General features: G+C 62.5%; 1 protein-coding gene across 3 annotated transcripts in view; it reads left to right on the top strand.

Annotated features, from left to right (window-relative positions):
* KCNN3 (potassium calcium-activated channel subfamily N member 3) overlaps positions 1-18098 on the top strand; it is a 120973-nt gene that overhangs the window by 32449 nt on the left and 70426 nt on the right. For 2 of the 3 annotated variants that reach the window (XM_086694068.1, XM_086694070.1), the window contains one exon: positions 5114-5209. In XM_086694068.1, the coding sequence (XP_086550194.1) occupies positions 5114-5209 (96 nt within the window). Of the gene's footprint in view, positions 1-245; positions 373-5113; positions 5210-18098 lie in introns of those variants that run through there. The other variant, XM_086694069.1, reaches the window with a different exon arrangement.

The raw sequence follows: 18098 nt of genomic DNA, 5'->3' as shown, positions 1-18098 counted from the left end.
CGCGGCCAGATGCTCAGCACGTGTGCCCAGTGTGACCGGAGGGCACGCATGTTCGGCCCTTTCTGAGCTGCCGGTGCCAGGGGCGCGTCCGGCTTCCGTTGGCGAAGAAGGAGTCTGTCCCCGTGGCTCCTCTCGCTTCGCCCCATGCGTGCGGGTGCAGGTGCTGTGAGACCCGGCCTGCAGAGAAGGAGGCCAGAGAGCTTACGCGACAGGTCCAGTGTCCCACGGCCGGGGGGCGGCAGAGCCGGGACTTGAATTCTGGTCTTTCGAACTTTCGGAGGCTCGTGAGGACCTTCTCTGTCCGCGGCCTTGTTCTGTCGAGAAGACGGCGCGGGCGACGTTGCTGCTGACCGCTGCTCACCGTCCGGTCAGGTACAGAGGTGGGAAAAGGGACGAGGGCAGACGTGCTGGGGTGGCCCCGTGACCCGCGTGCTCGGCCGGCGGCCGTCAGGCCCAAAGTGAATCACGACATGGGGGCTCCAGCCGGCGACACAAGCCATCAGCGGACCACATATGTATGAGGGTACACACGCGCTTGCACACTCCGCGCACGCACGGCCGCACGCGCACACCTATACGCGCGCGCGCGCGCACACACACACACACACACACACACACACACACTTTGGGGCCATCAGCTTGCTTGGGGAGGTGCCCGCACACCCTTGTCCTGGTTAAGCTGGTATTTGTGCCCGGGGACTCTGTTTTTCTGTCATTTTCAAGTGTCCCAAATGATCAAGGACATTTAGAAATTCAGCGTCTCTGGGAAGATGCGCTGTAATCGTGACGATTCTGGCAGGCGACGAGGCGGCTCGGAAGCCGGGGAACACAGGCCCCCACGCTCCACCCAGCCTTGGGGCAGGCGGTCAGGCAGTCCCGAGGGTCCTCACGGCAGAGACTGGAGGCCAGCAGGGCCCGACCATGGGGCAGGCAGGGTGCTGGGGCCCGGCAGGACTCGGAGTCTGGAGGAATCCTGGCTTCTTGAAGCCTGCTCGCCCGGTGAGCTGACTTCTCCGAGCCTCAGTTTCCTCCTCCACAAAAGCGGGTTGATGATACTGCCGTGGGTACCGCTGTAGCACAGGCGGATGTCGTAATGAGGGGTCGCAGGTCTGGGAAGGGCTGGCTGGTGGCTGGGGGTGGCTTGCGGGCATTTGGCACACATTCCCACTCGGCCACGAGTCCCTCTGTGGCCCCTGATGGCGGTGGCTGGCCTGCGCAAGGATGGCTGGAGCTAACTCACGTGGTGGGGCGAAGAATAGAAACATCTGGAATCCTGGGGGGCTCAGGTCATGACCTCATGGTTCGTGGGTCCGAGCCCTGCGTCGGGCTCTGTGCTGACGGCTCGGAGCCTGGAGCCTGTTTCAGATTCTGTGTCTCCCTCTCTCTCTGCCCCTTCTCTGCTCTGTCTCTCTGTCTCTCTCTGTCTCTGTCTCTCTCTCTCTGTCAAGAATAAATAAATAAACATTAAAAAAGAAAGAATAGGGGCGCCTGGGTGGCTCAGTCGGTTAAGCGTCCGACTTCGGCTCAGGTCATGATCTCACGGTTTGTGAGTTTGAGCCCTGCGTCGGGCTCCGTGCTGACAGCTCAGAGCCTGGAGCCTGCTTCGGATGCTGTGTCTCCCTCTCTCTCGGCCCCTCCCCTGCTCATGCTCTGTCTCAAAAATAAATAAAAACATTAAAAAAATTATTAAAAAAAGAAAGAAAGAATAATCTGGTATGTAGCTAAAATCTGGGTTAGTTGTGTGACCTTGGAAAAGTCTCTCTTACTCTCTGTTTTTTGTTTTTTTTGTGTTTTTTTTTTTTTTAATCAGTAAATGGAGACATTGTGGAGTTGTCTGTAGGGTGAGGATGTGAGGTAATTGGTGTAGAAGCCTAGTCTGGGACCTGGCACACAGTCGGTATTCAATAAATGTCAGAGAGAAGTAAAAGTTCTGTTAAGTAATTTCAAGAAGCACTTATTAAGCACCTGTTGTGGTCAGAGGTCGGAGGTCACACAGCACGGACACTGTGTCCCTGGTCCTCAGGCTCTCCCCGAGCTTGTGAGCCTCATGCCGTGGTTGTGTACTCTGATGCTTTATATAGTGTGGTCCTGCATTTGCAGTGTTTTTCACATTAAAAAAGTAAAACATTTAAAAATAATTGGAAATACCGTATATGCAGCTTTGTGGTCTGAGTTTTTCACTTGATGTTGTACCATGAGCTTTTCCTCTTCAAACGTTCTCTGCAGAAGTGGTTTTCGCTGGCTACCTAGTGGTCTATCGCTGGCTATTCCCAAATGTATTTAACCACTCTGATAGTGTTGGGCATTTAGGAATAAATGGCTTAAAAATGGCTCATCTGTTGGGATTTAGTCCCTAAGAATTCTGTGTATGAAGGGTCACTACTGTGTCGTTGAACAGCTCTGAGTTGCAGAGTCGCCCAGCTGAGGGGCCCCCCGTCCCCCGTGGCCTATCAGTCCCTGTGGCCCCTCAGCAGGGAGGCGAGTACCCCCACGTGCCGTCCAGCCGGTACCTCGCGGGCTGCTGTCGCCGGAAGAACCGTATTAATCTCAAGCTTCGCTGGATGGAGTTCAGGCAGCAAAAAAAGATGACAATTCAACATTTGACAAGTAGGAAACATATCTAGTCCAGCCATTCTGATGTATTTTCCGGCTGGTAAACATATCAATGGTTTAGTTTTTGTGGACGGGTAATAGAGAATGCGAGGAAATCTGCAAAGTCGTGAGGGTCCCGCTGCTCCGGGGCTGGGTGAACACAAGGGGTGGGGGGGAGTCGCCTCTTCTGTGAAGGTTCTGAGTTTGAGAACGAAAGGAAGAGGCTCGAAGGAGGAGACCCCTCCCTCCACCTCTTCCTCTGGACGTGATGCAAATAGACTTGGATTCTGATTTCAGTGATTTCTGCCAAAAGAAATACATTAGAGGGTGAAATGTGCTGCTGACCGCAAACCCTTCCCAGCCAAGGCCTGATGTTCCCCAGATGCCCTCAGACCCCTTGGAGGGAGAAGTGAGGGTCATTTCTGAGTCGAGAGCGCTGTGTGCTGTCCCCGCCGGCCCCTGTAGGCTGGTTTGTCTTCTAACGCAGTCTGAGTTCAGTGCCCGCTCCCTTCAGCCCCCTGGAGGCCTGGCCCGTGGGCTTGGCCGGCGTCTCAGGCACCGGGTCGCGGTTTCGAAGGTAGGACCCTTCCTGAGGGCTGTCCCTGTGCCCTGCGTGCTCCGTGCCCTCCCTGCGGCCGTGGACGTGTGTGTGGGCCCGTGAGTGCGGGCTGCTCTTGGGTACGCCGTGGACCGCGGAGGCTCAGTGACCGAGCGGGGGACTTCCCGCAGCGGGTGCACGGACCCGCCCGGTGTCCGCTGCTGGAGCTTGTGCGTAAGCCACGTGGGAAGGCCTGGCGTGCAGGGCACTCTCCGGACACCCTGCGGCCCTGGCGCGGTGTCACTGGTGTAGCGGGTACTCAAGAAATGAGACGTGGTGGAAACCGTCACGAATGAATGAATGAACTATTTCGTGAGTCCTCCCTTGAGTCTCCAGCGCCAGCTTGTGCTTGGCACAAAGTGGGCCCCATAGTTGTATCACGTAAACGAGCGGTGGGTCGACAGGCCCCAGGAGAGCTTCCCTCCGTCAGCCTGCGGGGGTGGGGTGGGAGCGTGGCTTTGGGTGCCTGCTGGCACAGGCCCTCCGCTCGCCCCAGTGCTTCTGTCCTGGACGACACCGTCTGACCCCGCAGACCCCTGTCTGCCCCTGAAACTCTCTGGGACGGTGAGGTCTCCTCCCTCGAGCCCAGCTCGGCCGTGGGTTTGGCAGTCCGTCACACCCTGCCTTCAAAATACCTCCGTTCCCGTCGAGCCGATGTTTAGATCTGCTTAAGTGGGTCCGGCCTTCCCTTCCGCCGTTTCTTGTCACAGGGACGGCCCAAAGGCCGCGGGCAGGGCTCTGGGCTCGGGCCTGAGACCTTGGCTCTGAACTCTGGCACGAGGCACTCCCCCTGCGCCTCTACCTGTAACGTCTGTACAGTCGGGAGAGAGGCCAGGGGTGTCGCGGTGATGGCCAAGAGCGGACGCATGAAGCCGCCTTGTGGACTGTAACGTGCTTTAGGGAAATCGGGCGTGGTGATGCGCCGTGGCTGGTGAGCACAGGGCGTTTGTTCATGGTGTGCGTCTTTCGGCAGTGAGTGCCGCCCGGCTCTCGTCCGCTACCTCTGCTCGGGCTGTGTTCCCATCCTCCCTTGGGACCGGAGTCCTCCCTACTTCCTGGCTCCCAAACGCCCAGGAGGGCGGTGAGGCCCAGCCTGGACGCCCCAAATTTGCAGGGGATGTGATGTGAATGACAGAAGTAGCCCAGCCATCCGCGGCCAGCGCTCGTCTAGGACCGTTCACAAACTCTGGGAACGTTACTCTTCCCAGAGGCCCCTAGGCGGGTCCTAATGTCTTCCCCATCAGACGCTTGAGACCACTGAGGCAGAGGTGGGGTAAGAGGCCCGAAGCCACAGAGCCAGGAGGGGCTGTGTCTACGGCACGGCACGTGCTACCAGCCCTGGGGCTCTCTACGCGCCCTGGGGCTGGAAGACAGGGTGCACAAAGGGGACCCGCCCGCGTCTGCCCCACCCTCCACAGGGACCCTCTCTGCTCTGCTCAGCACCTTTCACCCTCCAGCAGCCCCCCTGCCTCCCTTCCCTGCTCTGAGCCTAGTTTGGGGGTGAGAACAGCTGCTGGGACGCTCTCATCCGTCCCGGAGGGAACTCTGCATCATCAGAAACGGAAGGAACCTCGGGGATTGTCTGAGGTTTGTTCTGAGAGAAGAGAGGCCTAAGCTGGCCAGCACCGATGCCCAAACCACACGGCAGCACGAAAAGGAACTGTGCTCACGTGGCTTACGAGCGTGGACGCACAGTTGTGAGCCACACAGCAGCAAACTGAGCCACGGATGGCAAACGTCTTGCCGGCCCCTCCCAGGAGAGCAGACGGGACTTCACCCTAGAAAACAGGGGCTGGGGGTAGCTGCTTGGCCCCAGCGGCTCGCGGCCCAGCCCAAAGGGCTCCCTGTGTGCCGTGGCCTGTACTCCCCGTCCCCGGAGCCCCCTTCCTGGCTGCCCTAATTCTCTCTCCATTTCTCCTGCAGGATTCCATGTTTTCGCTGGCCCTGAAATGCCTTATCAGCCTGTCTACCATCATCCTCTTGGGCTTGATTGTCGCCTACCACACGCGAGAAGTCCAGGTGGGTGCCGTCCTCTCCCCTCCGCGAGCAGCGCCCGTCCCCACCCCAAAGCCCACCCCGTGCAGCCGCCTGGTGGCGTGGCACACTGTGGCTCTTCCCCTCCCGTCTGGACCCTCAGAGCGAGGGAACTGGGGCTTCAGCAGCTGTGACGCCGTCTTCTTTGGGGGTCCCAGAGGCGAATGTGGCTTCACGATTTGGGGGCGGCTCTTTAACGCCAGCGCACTGAGAACCGCTTTCCTTCTCCCGCTGGGCCTTTCAGAACCTTGGCCACCGAATCCCCCAGGGAGTCAGACCTATCTCCCATCCCCTTGCACACGCACGTACATGCACGACACTCGAATTGCACCAAATCCCTCCGGGACTCTGTATCTCTGAGTGGTGTGGGCTCTACCCGCCGCAGACCCTGGAGGCTGGGAGGGGTCATTTTCTAGACGGAATACCGGTCAGATGTGGGGAGGGGCTGCTCAGAAGTGACTGTGCCCCCAGAGAAACGTCGGCTGGGCCTCCGGGCCCAGCTTCCAGCCTGGCCGACAGGGGTCCCATGCGGACCAGGAAGGGTAGACGGCGAGAGGGTCTGTGGCATCTTCCCAGGACACCGGGGCGCCCGCACTGCCCGGCCCTGCAGGCTGACCGGCCCCGCTGGAGACCCGGGTGGTTCTAAAACCTCCAGATGCTTTTTCTCCCATGTATGCGAGTCTGGAGATAATCCCGGTCCCTGGGCTGGAGGAACACAGTTCGATTCGCGTCTGGGCTGCAGGCGACACATTGACAAAGACCAGAGCTCGCGGTCAGAGAGACCGGCTGGGTCTCGGCCGGGACCCCTTCCTACAGGGCGTTTTTGTTTGGCCCCGCAACCTTTCTCAGGCTGCTGTGAGGACAGGATGTGCTCTGTGAGCCGGGAAACACCGTGCCAACCTCGTCCCCGTTACGGGGCATTCTGGGCAGGGTGGACCCGTCTGCCTTCCTGGCAGTGTCTGGGGGCCCCCGGCCGGCCTGGATGGGCAAGCCTTGGCTCCCGGCCACCCTGGCGGGGCTCCAGGCAGCTGAGGACCAGAGGACACGGATCTAGGAGCTGCCACTCTAGTCTCCGGGGGGCTGCGGTGCTCAGACAGGCGTGTGCCCTCAGGGCGTCCAGACACTGCCACCAGCTTCCCTCCTGGAGCCTGAACTGCCCGACCCAGACCACTGTCCCGTCAACCCCAGGCAGGAGCCAGTACCGGCTGGGGGGAGGGGGAGGGTGGGTTAGGGACCAAGACAGGGCTGGGGGTCACTGTCTGGGCCCCAAACCAGCCATGGCGCCCGGGGCTTCCCTCAACCCCACCGAACCCTCACGTCCTCATCTGGAGGGAGCCCCTTGGCGCGTATCACCCTGATCTGCGCAAGATGTCACCCGGGCCCAAGAGAAAAGGCGGAATCGTGACGCTCAGCCACGCGTCCCTCCCTCCCGTACTCTCGTGGCCCTGGTTCCCTCCTGCGGGCCTGTGGCCTCAGCACCGGCCTGGGGCGGGGACACCACTTCGCCCGGCGTCCTCTGTCCCAGCCCCAGCTCGCGGCCAGGCTTTGCTTTGTCCTGATTACGGGCAGTAGAGGACACTGTCTCGGCCGTTAGGGCCTGGCGCTCAGCACTTGCAGAAACAAAGTGAAGCCAGTGTCATTGAGTCCTGGCTCAGACACTTCAGTCTGCACGACCTAGGCCGGTAACAGCGCCTCCAGGCCTCAGTTTCCCCGGGTGAAGTATAGGAGTCACATCACCCGCTTAGGGTCGGGAACAGTGGAGTCCAGGGTGGGCGTTCATGGCACGGGACCTCTCTGCCCCACTCTTCCAGCCGGGCCTCGCCCGTCCATGTGCCAGCTGGGCCCACGAGGTGGCCCCCTGCTGACCGCTGGCACCGGCAGCCGGCTGGGCATCCTCCCGCACCCCCGCCAGCCCCGCCTGGCTCTCAGCTGCCCTGGCTGTGCCCATAGCCTACCTGGCCTCCGTCACGGGGGCGGTCACCGGCACGTGGCTCCCTCCGGAAGCTTACCCTTCCAGTAAGTTCTCTCTGCGCAGACCTTCTCCTGCCACGGGGAGGTGGGACGGCGTGGGCCCGGATGGCGTGGGGAGGGCCGGCTCCCGCAGGGCCCCTTGTAGGCACCTCGGTGGACCCTACCGTTCTCTGTTCTGTGTCTTTCTCCCCGGACTTCGGGATGGTAAGGTCACTATCTTTACGTTTCCAGGGACCCGTGGTGTCTGACGAGCAGGTTATCTGCAGGGCACGTCCCGAGGGAAAGGGTGCTGGATTCTAGACACCTGGTTTCCAAAGCAATTTAGATCATCCCTCAGTTCCGTGGTCTCGGGCCTCATCTATTAATTGGGAATCGAAGCCTTCTAATTCTGTAATTGTCCGGTGCAGGTCTGGGCACAGCCGGGGACCTGCTTCCTGAGGGCGGAGGCGGGCTGCCCCGGAGCCTGGATGCTGGCCAGCGTCCAGGCCCCCCCCCCTTGGGCTGGGAACGCCCTCAGGGGGAGCAGGGCAGGGTGTGGCCCATCACCTCCCTGGGGTGGTGTCAGGGGCTTGTGTGAAGGACGTGCTCACAGACTCCCCACTGTCCACGGCTTGCTGTTGACTTGGCTCAATTTTAGCAGGGACCAGATGACCATGTCTGCGCCCCCCCCCCCCCCCCCCCCCCCCCCCCGGTGCGCAGAAGCCTGGGGCACCTTCTAGAATGGTACTCCCAGTGTCAGTCTTGATGACTTGTGTTCTCGAGGCAGAATTCTGAAACGGGGTGGCTTTCTGTTGTGGAGCCGCAGGCCAGGTGCCCACCCCCACCCGTGCAGGGGCCTCTGTACCTCTGTGACCTGTACCGCCTGTGACAGGGACGCTTGCCCGTGGGCAAAGGCCTCCGGTGGGCGAGGGGGGTCTCCCGTGGGCGAGGGGTTCTCCGGTAGGTGAGGGGGTTCTCTGGCGAGTGAGGGGGGTCTCCTGTGGACAAGGTGTCTCCTCTGGGTGAGGGGCATCTCATGTGGGTGCAGGGGTCTCCTGTGGACGAGGGACACTCTCCCGTGATAGGCAGCGTGGGTTTTTGGCAAGTCCGCCCCTCTGCGGAGAGGAAGGGGTCTCCCGGAACGTGCGCTCAGCCCGACTGCGCTTCTGAGCCACAAAGGCAGGTGTCCCACAAGGCAGCCCCTGCCACGTTTCTCCTCGGGTTTTGTCCTTGGCTGTTTAGAGGGTGGAGCTTTCAAAGGCTCAGGCATCTGTTATCCTCAGGCCAGCGTGACCTGGAAAGAAGTGAAGACACAAAAACCAACGCATTTTTGTTTATTTACCAAAACTTTGAAAACGCCACCGACCTCGCACAGTGCTACGGACTGTGCAGTTTGGCGTCACCGGGTCCCGTGGCGGCGCCGGCCGCCTCTCCCCGGGCTGCAGACCCGCGTGTGGTGTTGGGGCCCCTGGCGCGGCCCCCCTCTCGCACTCACCACGCGCAACAGGGTCCACTCCGTGCAGAGCCCGGCGCAGGGGCCCAGCGCTCTCCACTGATCGCCCGGAGCGGAGCCACGGCTCGGGCTGACGCCCCTGGTGCTGTCCCAGAAGGCGGGTCGCCAGAGAACAGACTTCAGAGTAGCGAGCTCAGGTTCGAACCGCGGTGGTTGCCACATTTTAGTGTGTCTGGCAGCCCTTAGCAAGTTACTCGATCCCTCCAATCCCTCCTCGGCAGTCTCCTTCCGCAGGGTGGGGCCAAGAACGGTACCCTGTTGTGGAGCTGGGGACACTGGTCATTTGCATGAGGCGTGGCGGGATCCGTTGTCGTTGCCGGGCAGAGTGGGGGCGAGGTGGTGAGTGCGGGCCAGTCTCCTGGGACGTCGCCGGCGAATGCGGGGATGCCAGGATGGCAGCTGGAGCAGACACAGTGCGGAGGGAGGGTCCTCGTCCACTTTTACAGGGACTGCTGTCCTCCGGCTGCCAGAAAGGGGCCGGGTTCTGGTCCAGGAGCACGCAGGAGGGGGAGGGGAAGTGCCCTGGCTCAGAGCCCGGCTGGGGTGGGCGTGCACACACCCCTCTGGGGGCAGGAGCGGAGCTGGGTGAAGCCGTCGGGCACACGGCAGGGGCGGGAAGTTCGCCACGGAGCTGTGGAGGGAGCTGATGTGAGCGTGCTCACGGGTCGCGTGCACAGCGAGGCTGAGGTTCCCGCTCTTGTTTGGGGGCCTCCTGTCTAGTGCGGACCCGACGGGAGTGTGACGCTGACCAGCTGGGGGCCTCCAAGCGCATGGACTGAAACGGGACACCGGTGATCTATCAGGTGTGTGTTAAATGGGTGTTTTTATTAAATGCCACCAAGTTCTCAGCCGACGGGGAAATTACTCCAAATTACAGGACGTAAATCACATTCAGCAGACGGCTCACGTTGCAGACGGGCTCACCCCCACGGCACGACGGGTCCGTAGGTCGGAGCGCCCTCCGGGATTTGCGACACGGGCATCGGTTCGCAGGAGGCGGACTGGCCAGAGGCTCCGGGGCCCCGTGCTAGCTGAGCTGGGGTGTCGTCCCACTGGGGAAGGGAGGACCCCTCAGGCCAAGTCTGGTTCTGGGCCCTCGCCCTTCCTCTCCCCTGAGGACCGTGGGTGTCAGGCGCTCGGCCCCTGGAGGCTGCTTGTCCAAGACCTTGATGCTCTGGGACCAGGCTCAGCGCCGTGACGTGAGGCGTGTGTGAACCCGTGTGGCCCCAGGGGCGAGTTTCACAGGGAGATGAGGCTTTAGCCGAGCCCTATCTTTGTCGGGAGCGGAGACCTTGTACGTCCGGACAGAACTGGCCTGGGGCACCTCAGGGCCGTGGAGAAGGAAGGAAGGGCCGTCTGTCCTCCACGTGGCGGCTGCCTGACCCCGGTGGGGCTGGGCCTGTGTCCTCGAACACATCTGGTGACGTTTCCTACGGGCCGGTGTCTGGCTGGCCGAGGCAGTCCCTTTGGGCTGACCGGATGGGGGACCCCAGAGATCCCAAGACCTCCAGGAGCCTCCCCGGCCACCCCAGTCCACAGGCGGGGAGCTGGCTTGGCCCTGGCCCTGACCCCTGAATCAAGCGACTGTTTCCTGCCCCACCGGCTCCCTGCTGTGCGGTGGGGACGACGTGATTCGCTGTTGTGTCCCAGAGCCGAGCGCCCAGCAGAGCAGGTGGGGGCAGGCGGGCCGAGGTCTCCCCTCACTGGGCAGGAGAGCCTCCGTGCAGACTGAGCCTGCGGCCACCGCCCTGCCGCTCCGGCTCCGCCCGCTGGGCCTCCCTCCCTGTGCAGCTGGCTGTCGATTGCCATGGTTACCAGGCTACCCTGGCGGTCTCCGTGTGACATTTGGGGTTTAACCCTTTCTGCTGCAGAGGGCTTTCCCGCCTGCTGTGCTCCCTGAGCCTGTGGGACCCAGGTGCGGCCTCTCGGCCGCCTGTGTGGACCTTCTGTTCTGTCACTTGGAAATGTCATGCTGTCTCATGCTGCTCGACAGGCGTGTGGAGCGACTGTTAACAGGTGTGCACAGCGCTGCCCTGGGCACGTTGAGACCTGCCCGGCGGGACGGACAGTCCGGGCTGCAGACTCGGCTCTGGGAGCTCTTGGACTCGTATGCAAATGCCTCTTGCCGGGGCCTCCAGAAGCTTCCTCAGCTCCAGGAGTCTGAGAGGGCTGCCCTCTGCCCTCGAACACCAGCAGCAGGATGGAGGGGAAGCCGGTCTCGGGAGGAGGGGGAAGGTGGCCCCCCTGCTGGCTCAGGACCTGGTAGCACTCCCCCCCTCCCCCCCAGGCCCTGCGTTGCCTTGGAAACCACACAGTGTCAGTGAAGTGCCTGGGAAGTGAGGGGCAGAGACACGCTTCTCAAGAAGCTTCCGCTGAAATTCCAGGGTGCAAGACATCACCGTCCATCCCAGTTCGGGGGGCTGAGTGAACCGAGGGGTCTGCAGACAGCCGCCCACGCTGCTGCCCCAGCCGGGGGCCTCCCCGTCGCGGGCCTCGGTCACCTCTACGAGGTTCGAGGGGCCTGATCTCCATGTGAGCTCGGGCGAGAGCAGGAGGGGGCCCTCCGTCCTCGCCGTGCTGTCCTCTGTGCAGGGAGCAGACGGGGTCAGATGGCCTCCCGGGCCTGTGATCGTATCAGGATTCCGTGTCCAAAGGGCCCGAGGGGAGGATGGCGGGAAGGAGCCGTGAGTGGGCCTGGTAACAGGGACCCAGACTGGTGGCACTCCTGCCCTTCCCCTGAGCGCCTGGCCTCTGCCCAACGGGGGCCTGGCTGTCCCCTCCGCGTAGCCTCCTGGGGACTGGCCGTCCCCTCTTCGCATCTGAAACGGGAAAAGTCACAGAGACAGCTCTTTGGCTCCAACATCTTAGTTTAAAGGCGACTCTTACAAGTCTTATGAGGATGAACCGGTCAGACATCTGAAAGCTTTTAGGGTAATTAAAGCCTGTAACCGACCTCCCTTCCTCCCGGTGCCAAGTCCCGGCCTCTTTCCATGAGGACAGAGTGCCCCTCGCCACAGCCCCGGGTCGCATTCTGTGACCCTGAGAGGGCCCACGTGTGCCGTTCACGACCTGCCCAGACCCTGTTTGTCTCCTTTAGTATTGTGCTTGCTACTGTCTTTAGCTGCTGATCTTTTCCGCCCACGTGGTGGTTCTCCGTCGGGGGCGGCGCCAGACCCCCTGAGGTCTGCCTGGGCCCCAAGGCCAGTGAACCCCACTGCCGCGTGCTTGGAGAGCCCCCCCTCACCCCGGGCACAGCCCACGTGGCCATCCCAGCCACAGGAAGTGGTAGGAACACAGTGATTGTGAAGAGACCCCTCCCTGAGGACTTGGGGGTTGGACGGCAGCCTGGGGTTAACGGTGTCGTTGCCGCGCCTGACGACCAGCAGTCTGAGCGTGGTCGTGTCCTTCGTGGCAGGAATGACATCGTCCTGTTTTTAGGAGGAACGATGGCAAAGCCACCACTGGCCGGGTTCTCCAAAACCCAATAACCGGAGGAGACCTGGGCTCTCCTTGGTCAGCCTGTGAGTTAGACAACTCAGTACGATTTGCCTTTTTCCCAACACGACACTGGCACAAACCTGCGGGGTTGCGGGAAGGATGCTGGGCCTGTGGCCAGTAGACCCAGGGCCAAGCTGTGACTTTGCCATTTAAAAGCGCTTTTTAAAAACTATGGTAAAGCATGCATAACGAAATTTACCGTTTTAGCTGTTTCTAAGTGAGTTCCTGCACGTTGCTGTACAGCTGGCCGTCCCCGTCCGGCCCCAGGGCAGACTGTCGCCTCGTGTGTAACCTTACGCCCCCCCAGTGGCCCGTGGGTGTGGACACTCCTCCGGGAGGTGACCTTCTCCAGGCTCCCGCCTCCGCCGTCAGGCCCTACTCCAGACCCTGAACCTGCGTCCCTGACCCGGCGTCACAGGCCCCAGGGTGTGACCCTGAGCTTAGATTTGGAAAGTGGTTTGTGAACCCACAGACGATGGCAGTGGCCCCTGCGCGTGCTGATCTCTGTGTGCCGGGCTCGTGCCCTCTACGACCTCGGGGAAGCCTCACGACAGTCCCGGGACTGGATTCTGTTATCATCCCTGTTTTACGGGTAAGGCAGCTGAAGCCTAGAGGTGAGACATACGGCCAGTGTCGTGTGGCAAGGGGACACCGGGCTGGGCTCCAGCCTGGCCAGCTGTCTGCAGGCCCACTAGGCTTCCTGCCTCGGGGACACAGCTCTCCCCTCGACTGTGCCTCCTCTCCTGGCCCCACAGGGCCTGAAAAGCAGCCCGGAGGTCGGGCTGAGCCACGGGGCTCCACTCCCCAGACGGCAGGTGTTACCACAGCAGAGTCCGGCGTGGGACAGACAGCATGCAGACCCCGCGGCAGCCCCTCCGGGGGGGACCCCAGCCTCTGCCCTGCTCTGTGGTGCTTCTACTCATTGGAAACCCCATCCTTCCCCTGGTTTCCCTGCCATCCTCCCCTCGGGCCCCAGGGCCGCCCCAAGATGAGGTCCGGTACGTTCAGGGCAGCAATCCCGGCCGCCTGAACCATCCCCGCCTGGCCCCCGGCCCTCAGAGCCGCCTCCACCCTGAGCTGCGTGCCTGGGTTGCATCTGGCCTTCCCTTTAGACGCTGACTCTGAGCTGTGAGTGGCCTGGGCGGGTCAGGCCGGCAGCTTCCTGTCTCCCCGCCCACATTCCCTCCTCCTTCTGGCTGTGCTGTACTGAGGGGGCCGGCAGCCTCACCCCCAGCCTCCCTGGTCGGACCTCCGGGGTCCTCTGCCCTGCACATGGAGCATCCCCGACGGTTGGGGCCCCGCGTCCGCCCTGCCCCTGCTGCTCTGCTCTGGGCCCCCTTGGTCTGTGCCTGCCGAGGGGTGTGAGCTGGGCAGCACAGAGGGTCACACGCCTGCTTTCCCATTCCGTTCCCGCAGCCACAGCCAGTGCCGTTGCCTGGCTTCCCGCTGCTAGTTCACCCTGAATCTAATGTTCGCGCAGACGCTCTGTCGCAGAGCCGCTAAGCCCCTGGCTCCCCACCCCCGGCCCAGGCTCCTACCCTTGCCGCACAGTTGGCTCTCTGGGGCGGAGGCCTCCTCTGTCCCCGGCCTTTCTCGGCCTGTGCCTCTGGCCTGTCCGGGTCTTGTCTGTGTGTCTGGTGGCCTCCTTCTTGTCCTCCCACATTCTGTGGGCCTGACTGTGGCAGCTTCATCCAAACCATTGATACAAACGTGGAGCCAGGAATGGAATCTGGGGAGAGAATCCTCTCGTTGCGTTAAAGACAGAAGGAACGGAGAAAAAGGAATTCAAGTGTTTGCAGATCTTTCTTGTTCTGAGCGTTTCGTGGCCTCCCGTGGGCTGTCGTTTTATGCCTTTCCCTCAACAAGCCCGGCTCTGCATTCACGTGGCCGGTGTCGACAGGGCCGTGCTCAGTGCGGCGTGGAGCTGCGAGCCACCGGGCGGACGCCTTCTCTGTGTGACCACTGTCCGTGAACTTGGCCACTACCAGACTGGGTCATCACGGTGTTGCCCCAACGGGCTGTGTCACGGCAGCTGGGCTCGGCCGCGACTGCTGACCCGTGGTCCCGCTGGCCACGGCCACACACCAGGGATCAGTGGCCAGCCACGGTGGAGCCGTCCGCCCGGTGCAGAGCGGCCCCGGCCCCTGGGTCAGCGTCGCAAGGCCGCTCTGCCCAGCCAGCACTGTTCCGCCCTCAGCCCCTGCCTCTGCGCAGCTAGGCCAGGGACTAAATGCTCCCAAGGTTCCTCCCAGCCCTCTCTGGTGCCTCTTGCTAGAATGTGCCAGAAACCTTACTGGTTTGAGAGCACCGAGAAATGGCCACCATCGTGTGTGGAAATGGGGGGAGGTGGTGGGCAGGGTGGTTTTTGTCTTCCCGCCACTGTTAGAAATAGCCACTGCTCTCCACCTCTGCTGAGGCCTGGACAGAAGCTGACGATGGCACTCGACGCAGAGCTACTGAAGGTCCGCTCCGAGCCAGGCGCCGCGGGGACGGCCCGGTCCCTGCCCCGAACGGGCTTATGATCGAATGGGGGGGTCAGCACTCCAGTCCCACCGCTGCCTTGGCTGCCCGGTGCTGGGGCACCTACAGAGTGAGGGAGCGGTGGGCACCGTGCGACCCCCGGCTGCCGTTTGGGACGGGCCTCGAGGGCTGGGGCTCGGCGGGGGCGAGGGTGCCGTGGGGAAGGGACGTGCTTGGGCAGCCGTGGCACAGGGACAGGGTGCAGGTGCCGCGTGGCAGCAGTGAGAGGTGGGCCGGAGGGAGGCCGGAGAGCAGGAGTGGGGGGTCGGCACCTGCTTGCACAGCGGTGGCCCTCGTCTCTCAGAAGGGGCTCCGGGGCCAGGAAGCCAGGGAGCTCGTCCCGCAGCTGCGTCAGTGGAGCGTCGTCCGTGAGCCGGGGAGCCTCACTCAGTGCTGAGCCCACGGGGTGGGGGAGATGGGCGGAGGTGACGGGGCCCGCCTCTGGCCCCCAGCTGGCATCGGCGCCACTAGGGAAGCGTGGACCCGTCTCCCTCCTGGGGCACAAAGATGGCGGCCGCCGGGTGGGGGAGAGCAGGGTCCTCGCTGGCGGGACATGACCCCCCGGGCAGCCGGGGCCTCGCGGGGCTCGCTCTGTTGGGTCTTTTTAGGCGCGGAGCAGGCTGGGCTGGTGCCTTTACAAGAACCTTGGGGTTTTGCAATTTTGTTCTTTCCCTCATTGCTCCCAAACTCAGCCGCCGCCTAAAAACACATGGTTCCCGAGCAGCCTGGAGCCCCAGCTTCCCCTCCAGCAGGCGTTTGCTCTGCCCGCGGCCTGCCACCCGCAGGCGTGGGGACGCACAGAGGCCGGGCCACCCTCCAGAGTGCTGGCAAACGGGGCCCCTGTCCCCGAGGCCTGGGCTGGCCGTGGTCCTCAGGGTCAGTGTCGTCACCCAGGGCTGCCGCGGGGGCTTCTCAGTTCACAGCGGGCTTAGAAGGTGCGAGCGCAGGGGAGACGAAGGCTGAGACTGTCGCGTGCGGCCCTTGCTGCTGGTGTCGTCCAGTGCGGGAGCCGGCCGCCCAGAGGTTTCCCTGTGACCCTCCTCTGAGCGCTGTCGACACCGGCCTCGCTCCCCAGGTCTCGCCGCTGTCCTGTGTCACTTGCGCCAGCCTTCCCCCCCTTTCACATGTGACGCGTGGTGCCTGTCACTGTGGGCTGGCTTCGTGCGCATGGCTTTCGAGCGGAACCGACACGGCTGAGCTTTACGGCTGGAGGCTGCCCGGCTCTCGACACAGGGCGAGGGCGCCGGGGGCAGGATCGTGCGGCAGAGAACATTCTGATCCGGGTGTCCCTTCAGGGTAAATTTAGTTCCTGGGGCTGGTGCAACATTCCAGTGTGGTGGGAATCCTGGTCGGCCTCCGCGGGGAGGGGACGCACCCTCCATCACCTGCCCGGTCCACGCGGGGGCCTGGGAAACCCCAGCATGTGGCCGTATCTCGGCCACTCAGAGCTCACACGACATTTATTCATTTGGCCCCGAATTCCCTTCGGGCCCGTTTCTCATCTAGTTTGTGGTTCTCGAAGCTTCCACGTTTTCATGGCTGGCGCCTTTCAAGGTGGAAATACAGATTGATAGACCGAGCTCTCACGTTGCCGGGATTCAATCAATAATGGCTGAAATATTAATGGGGCCTTTATGAAAAGAAAATGTAGCACGTGGATGGCGTGTTCTGGGTTTGGATCCAGGAGTTTCCCTCTAAGCTCTGCAGCTAACGGCACCCCAGGCGAATCGCAGTGGCCACGCAGGAGCGCCGTGAGCCCCGGCCACGCCACGGGGGAAGGGTGCACGAGAGCCTGGCCTGGACGAGAGCTTGATGATGGTGTGGCTTCGGACCCTCCGTGCCAGTGACGGCGTGCCTGTGAACCCGAGCCGTCGGCCCTCGGGCAGGGGACACGCCCCGCAAGTGAGGGGCCCTCACCACTGCCAGGGACGGGGCCAGCCGTGCACACGTGGGAAGTTTGTGCCGTGAGTTCGTGGGAGAGGAGGCGGCCCACTCGTCGATGGGAGGGGCGCTTTGCGGAGGAGCCCTTGGGTCCCCTCCACCCACTCGGCTCACAGACCTGCCAGCTGTGCGAACAGCTGTGCTCGGGCCGCGTTACCCACCCCCGCACCGTCACTTCCCGTCCCCATTTGGTCGAACACGCTTGAAAACAGGACTCAACACCCCTTGGGGTCCAAGCGTAAAACATGCGTTCAGAGAAGGAAGCTCCCGTCTGCCCGACAGGCTTGGAGGTTTTCTGCTTCTGAAGACAATCACCCGGGTGATGAGAGTGCTCATAAGGGCCGTGAGGTGAGCTGGTAATGATACCAGGTCGTTACCGAAATGACAGGTGTGGATCCTGACCCACCGCCCGGAGGGTTTTCCTATCGGAAGCAGTTAGAGCCGCCTGTGTGGGCGCAGCCTGACTTAAGCTGCAGCCGTCATGTGACTCGTGTCGTGTTTGCAGGAAGCCCTGTGCCACACAGGTGGGGTCCCTTCTTCCCGGCCGGTCCCGGGGAGCCTGCACGGGGAGAAGACCTCAGGTCAGGGGAAGGAGAGCCTCGCCTTCAGTGACTTCTAGGTAAAGCCACTTCCCTGAGCCGGACGACCAGCCCTGTGGTCACTAGACACAGACCGGCTCCTGCCCGCCCCCTCCCTGCATTTATGCAGAGTCCTGAGCGGAGATCAAGCCCCGGACGTGGCAGGGCAGGTGCTGCCGGTCTGGGTGACGGTGCGGCCTGGAGGCGGCCCAGAGGGTCTCTAGAGCCAGGGGCTCCTGGCTTCAGCCTCTCTGCCTCGTGTCCTCCTCTGTAGAGGCACGGTCGTTTCAGCGCCATCATGAAGGGTCGTGACCGGTCCAGGAAGTGGTGCTCAGTGGGCACTCGGCTCAGCGTCTGTGCCAGGGTGTGACTCAGGGCAGCCACCTGCCCCCACTCCTTACCTTCCCCGACCCCCCGCCCCTGCTGCCCCCGTCTGCCTCCCCACTGAGTACCCCTTCCCCAGCCGACATAGGGCCCCGAAGGCCGGGCACTCAGTGCGCACACCCTCACGGGGCGCCGCCCTCGGGCCCTTCTCAGGAGCTCCCCCCCCAACCTGGGCCGTTTGGGGGGGCTGATCCCTCCCCAGGGTTTGCTCCCCGCTCGAAGGCAAGTGCACTTAAAAATAAGTCCCGAGGGGCGCCTGGGTGGCTTAGTCGGTTAAGCGGCTGACTTCGGCTCAGGTCATGATCTCGCGGTCCATGAGTTCGAGTCCCGCGTCGGGCTCTGTGCTGACAGCTCAGAGCCTGGAGCCCGTTTCGGATTCTGTGTCTCTCTCTCTCTCTGACCCTCCCCCGTTCATGCTCTGTCTCTCTCTGTCTCAAAAACAAATGAACGTTAAAAAATATATATATAAAAAATAAAAATAAGTCCCGAA

This window comes from Puma concolor, chromosome E4 (assembly GCF_028749965.1).
Source record: "Puma concolor isolate L17-30 chromosome E4, mPumCon1.1.hap2, whole genome shotgun sequence".
Taxonomy (NCBI): Eukaryota; Metazoa; Chordata; class Mammalia; order Carnivora; family Felidae; genus Puma; species Puma concolor.
Note: the sequence above shows the minus strand (reverse complement) of the source record. Positions and strands in the feature narration are given on the sequence as shown.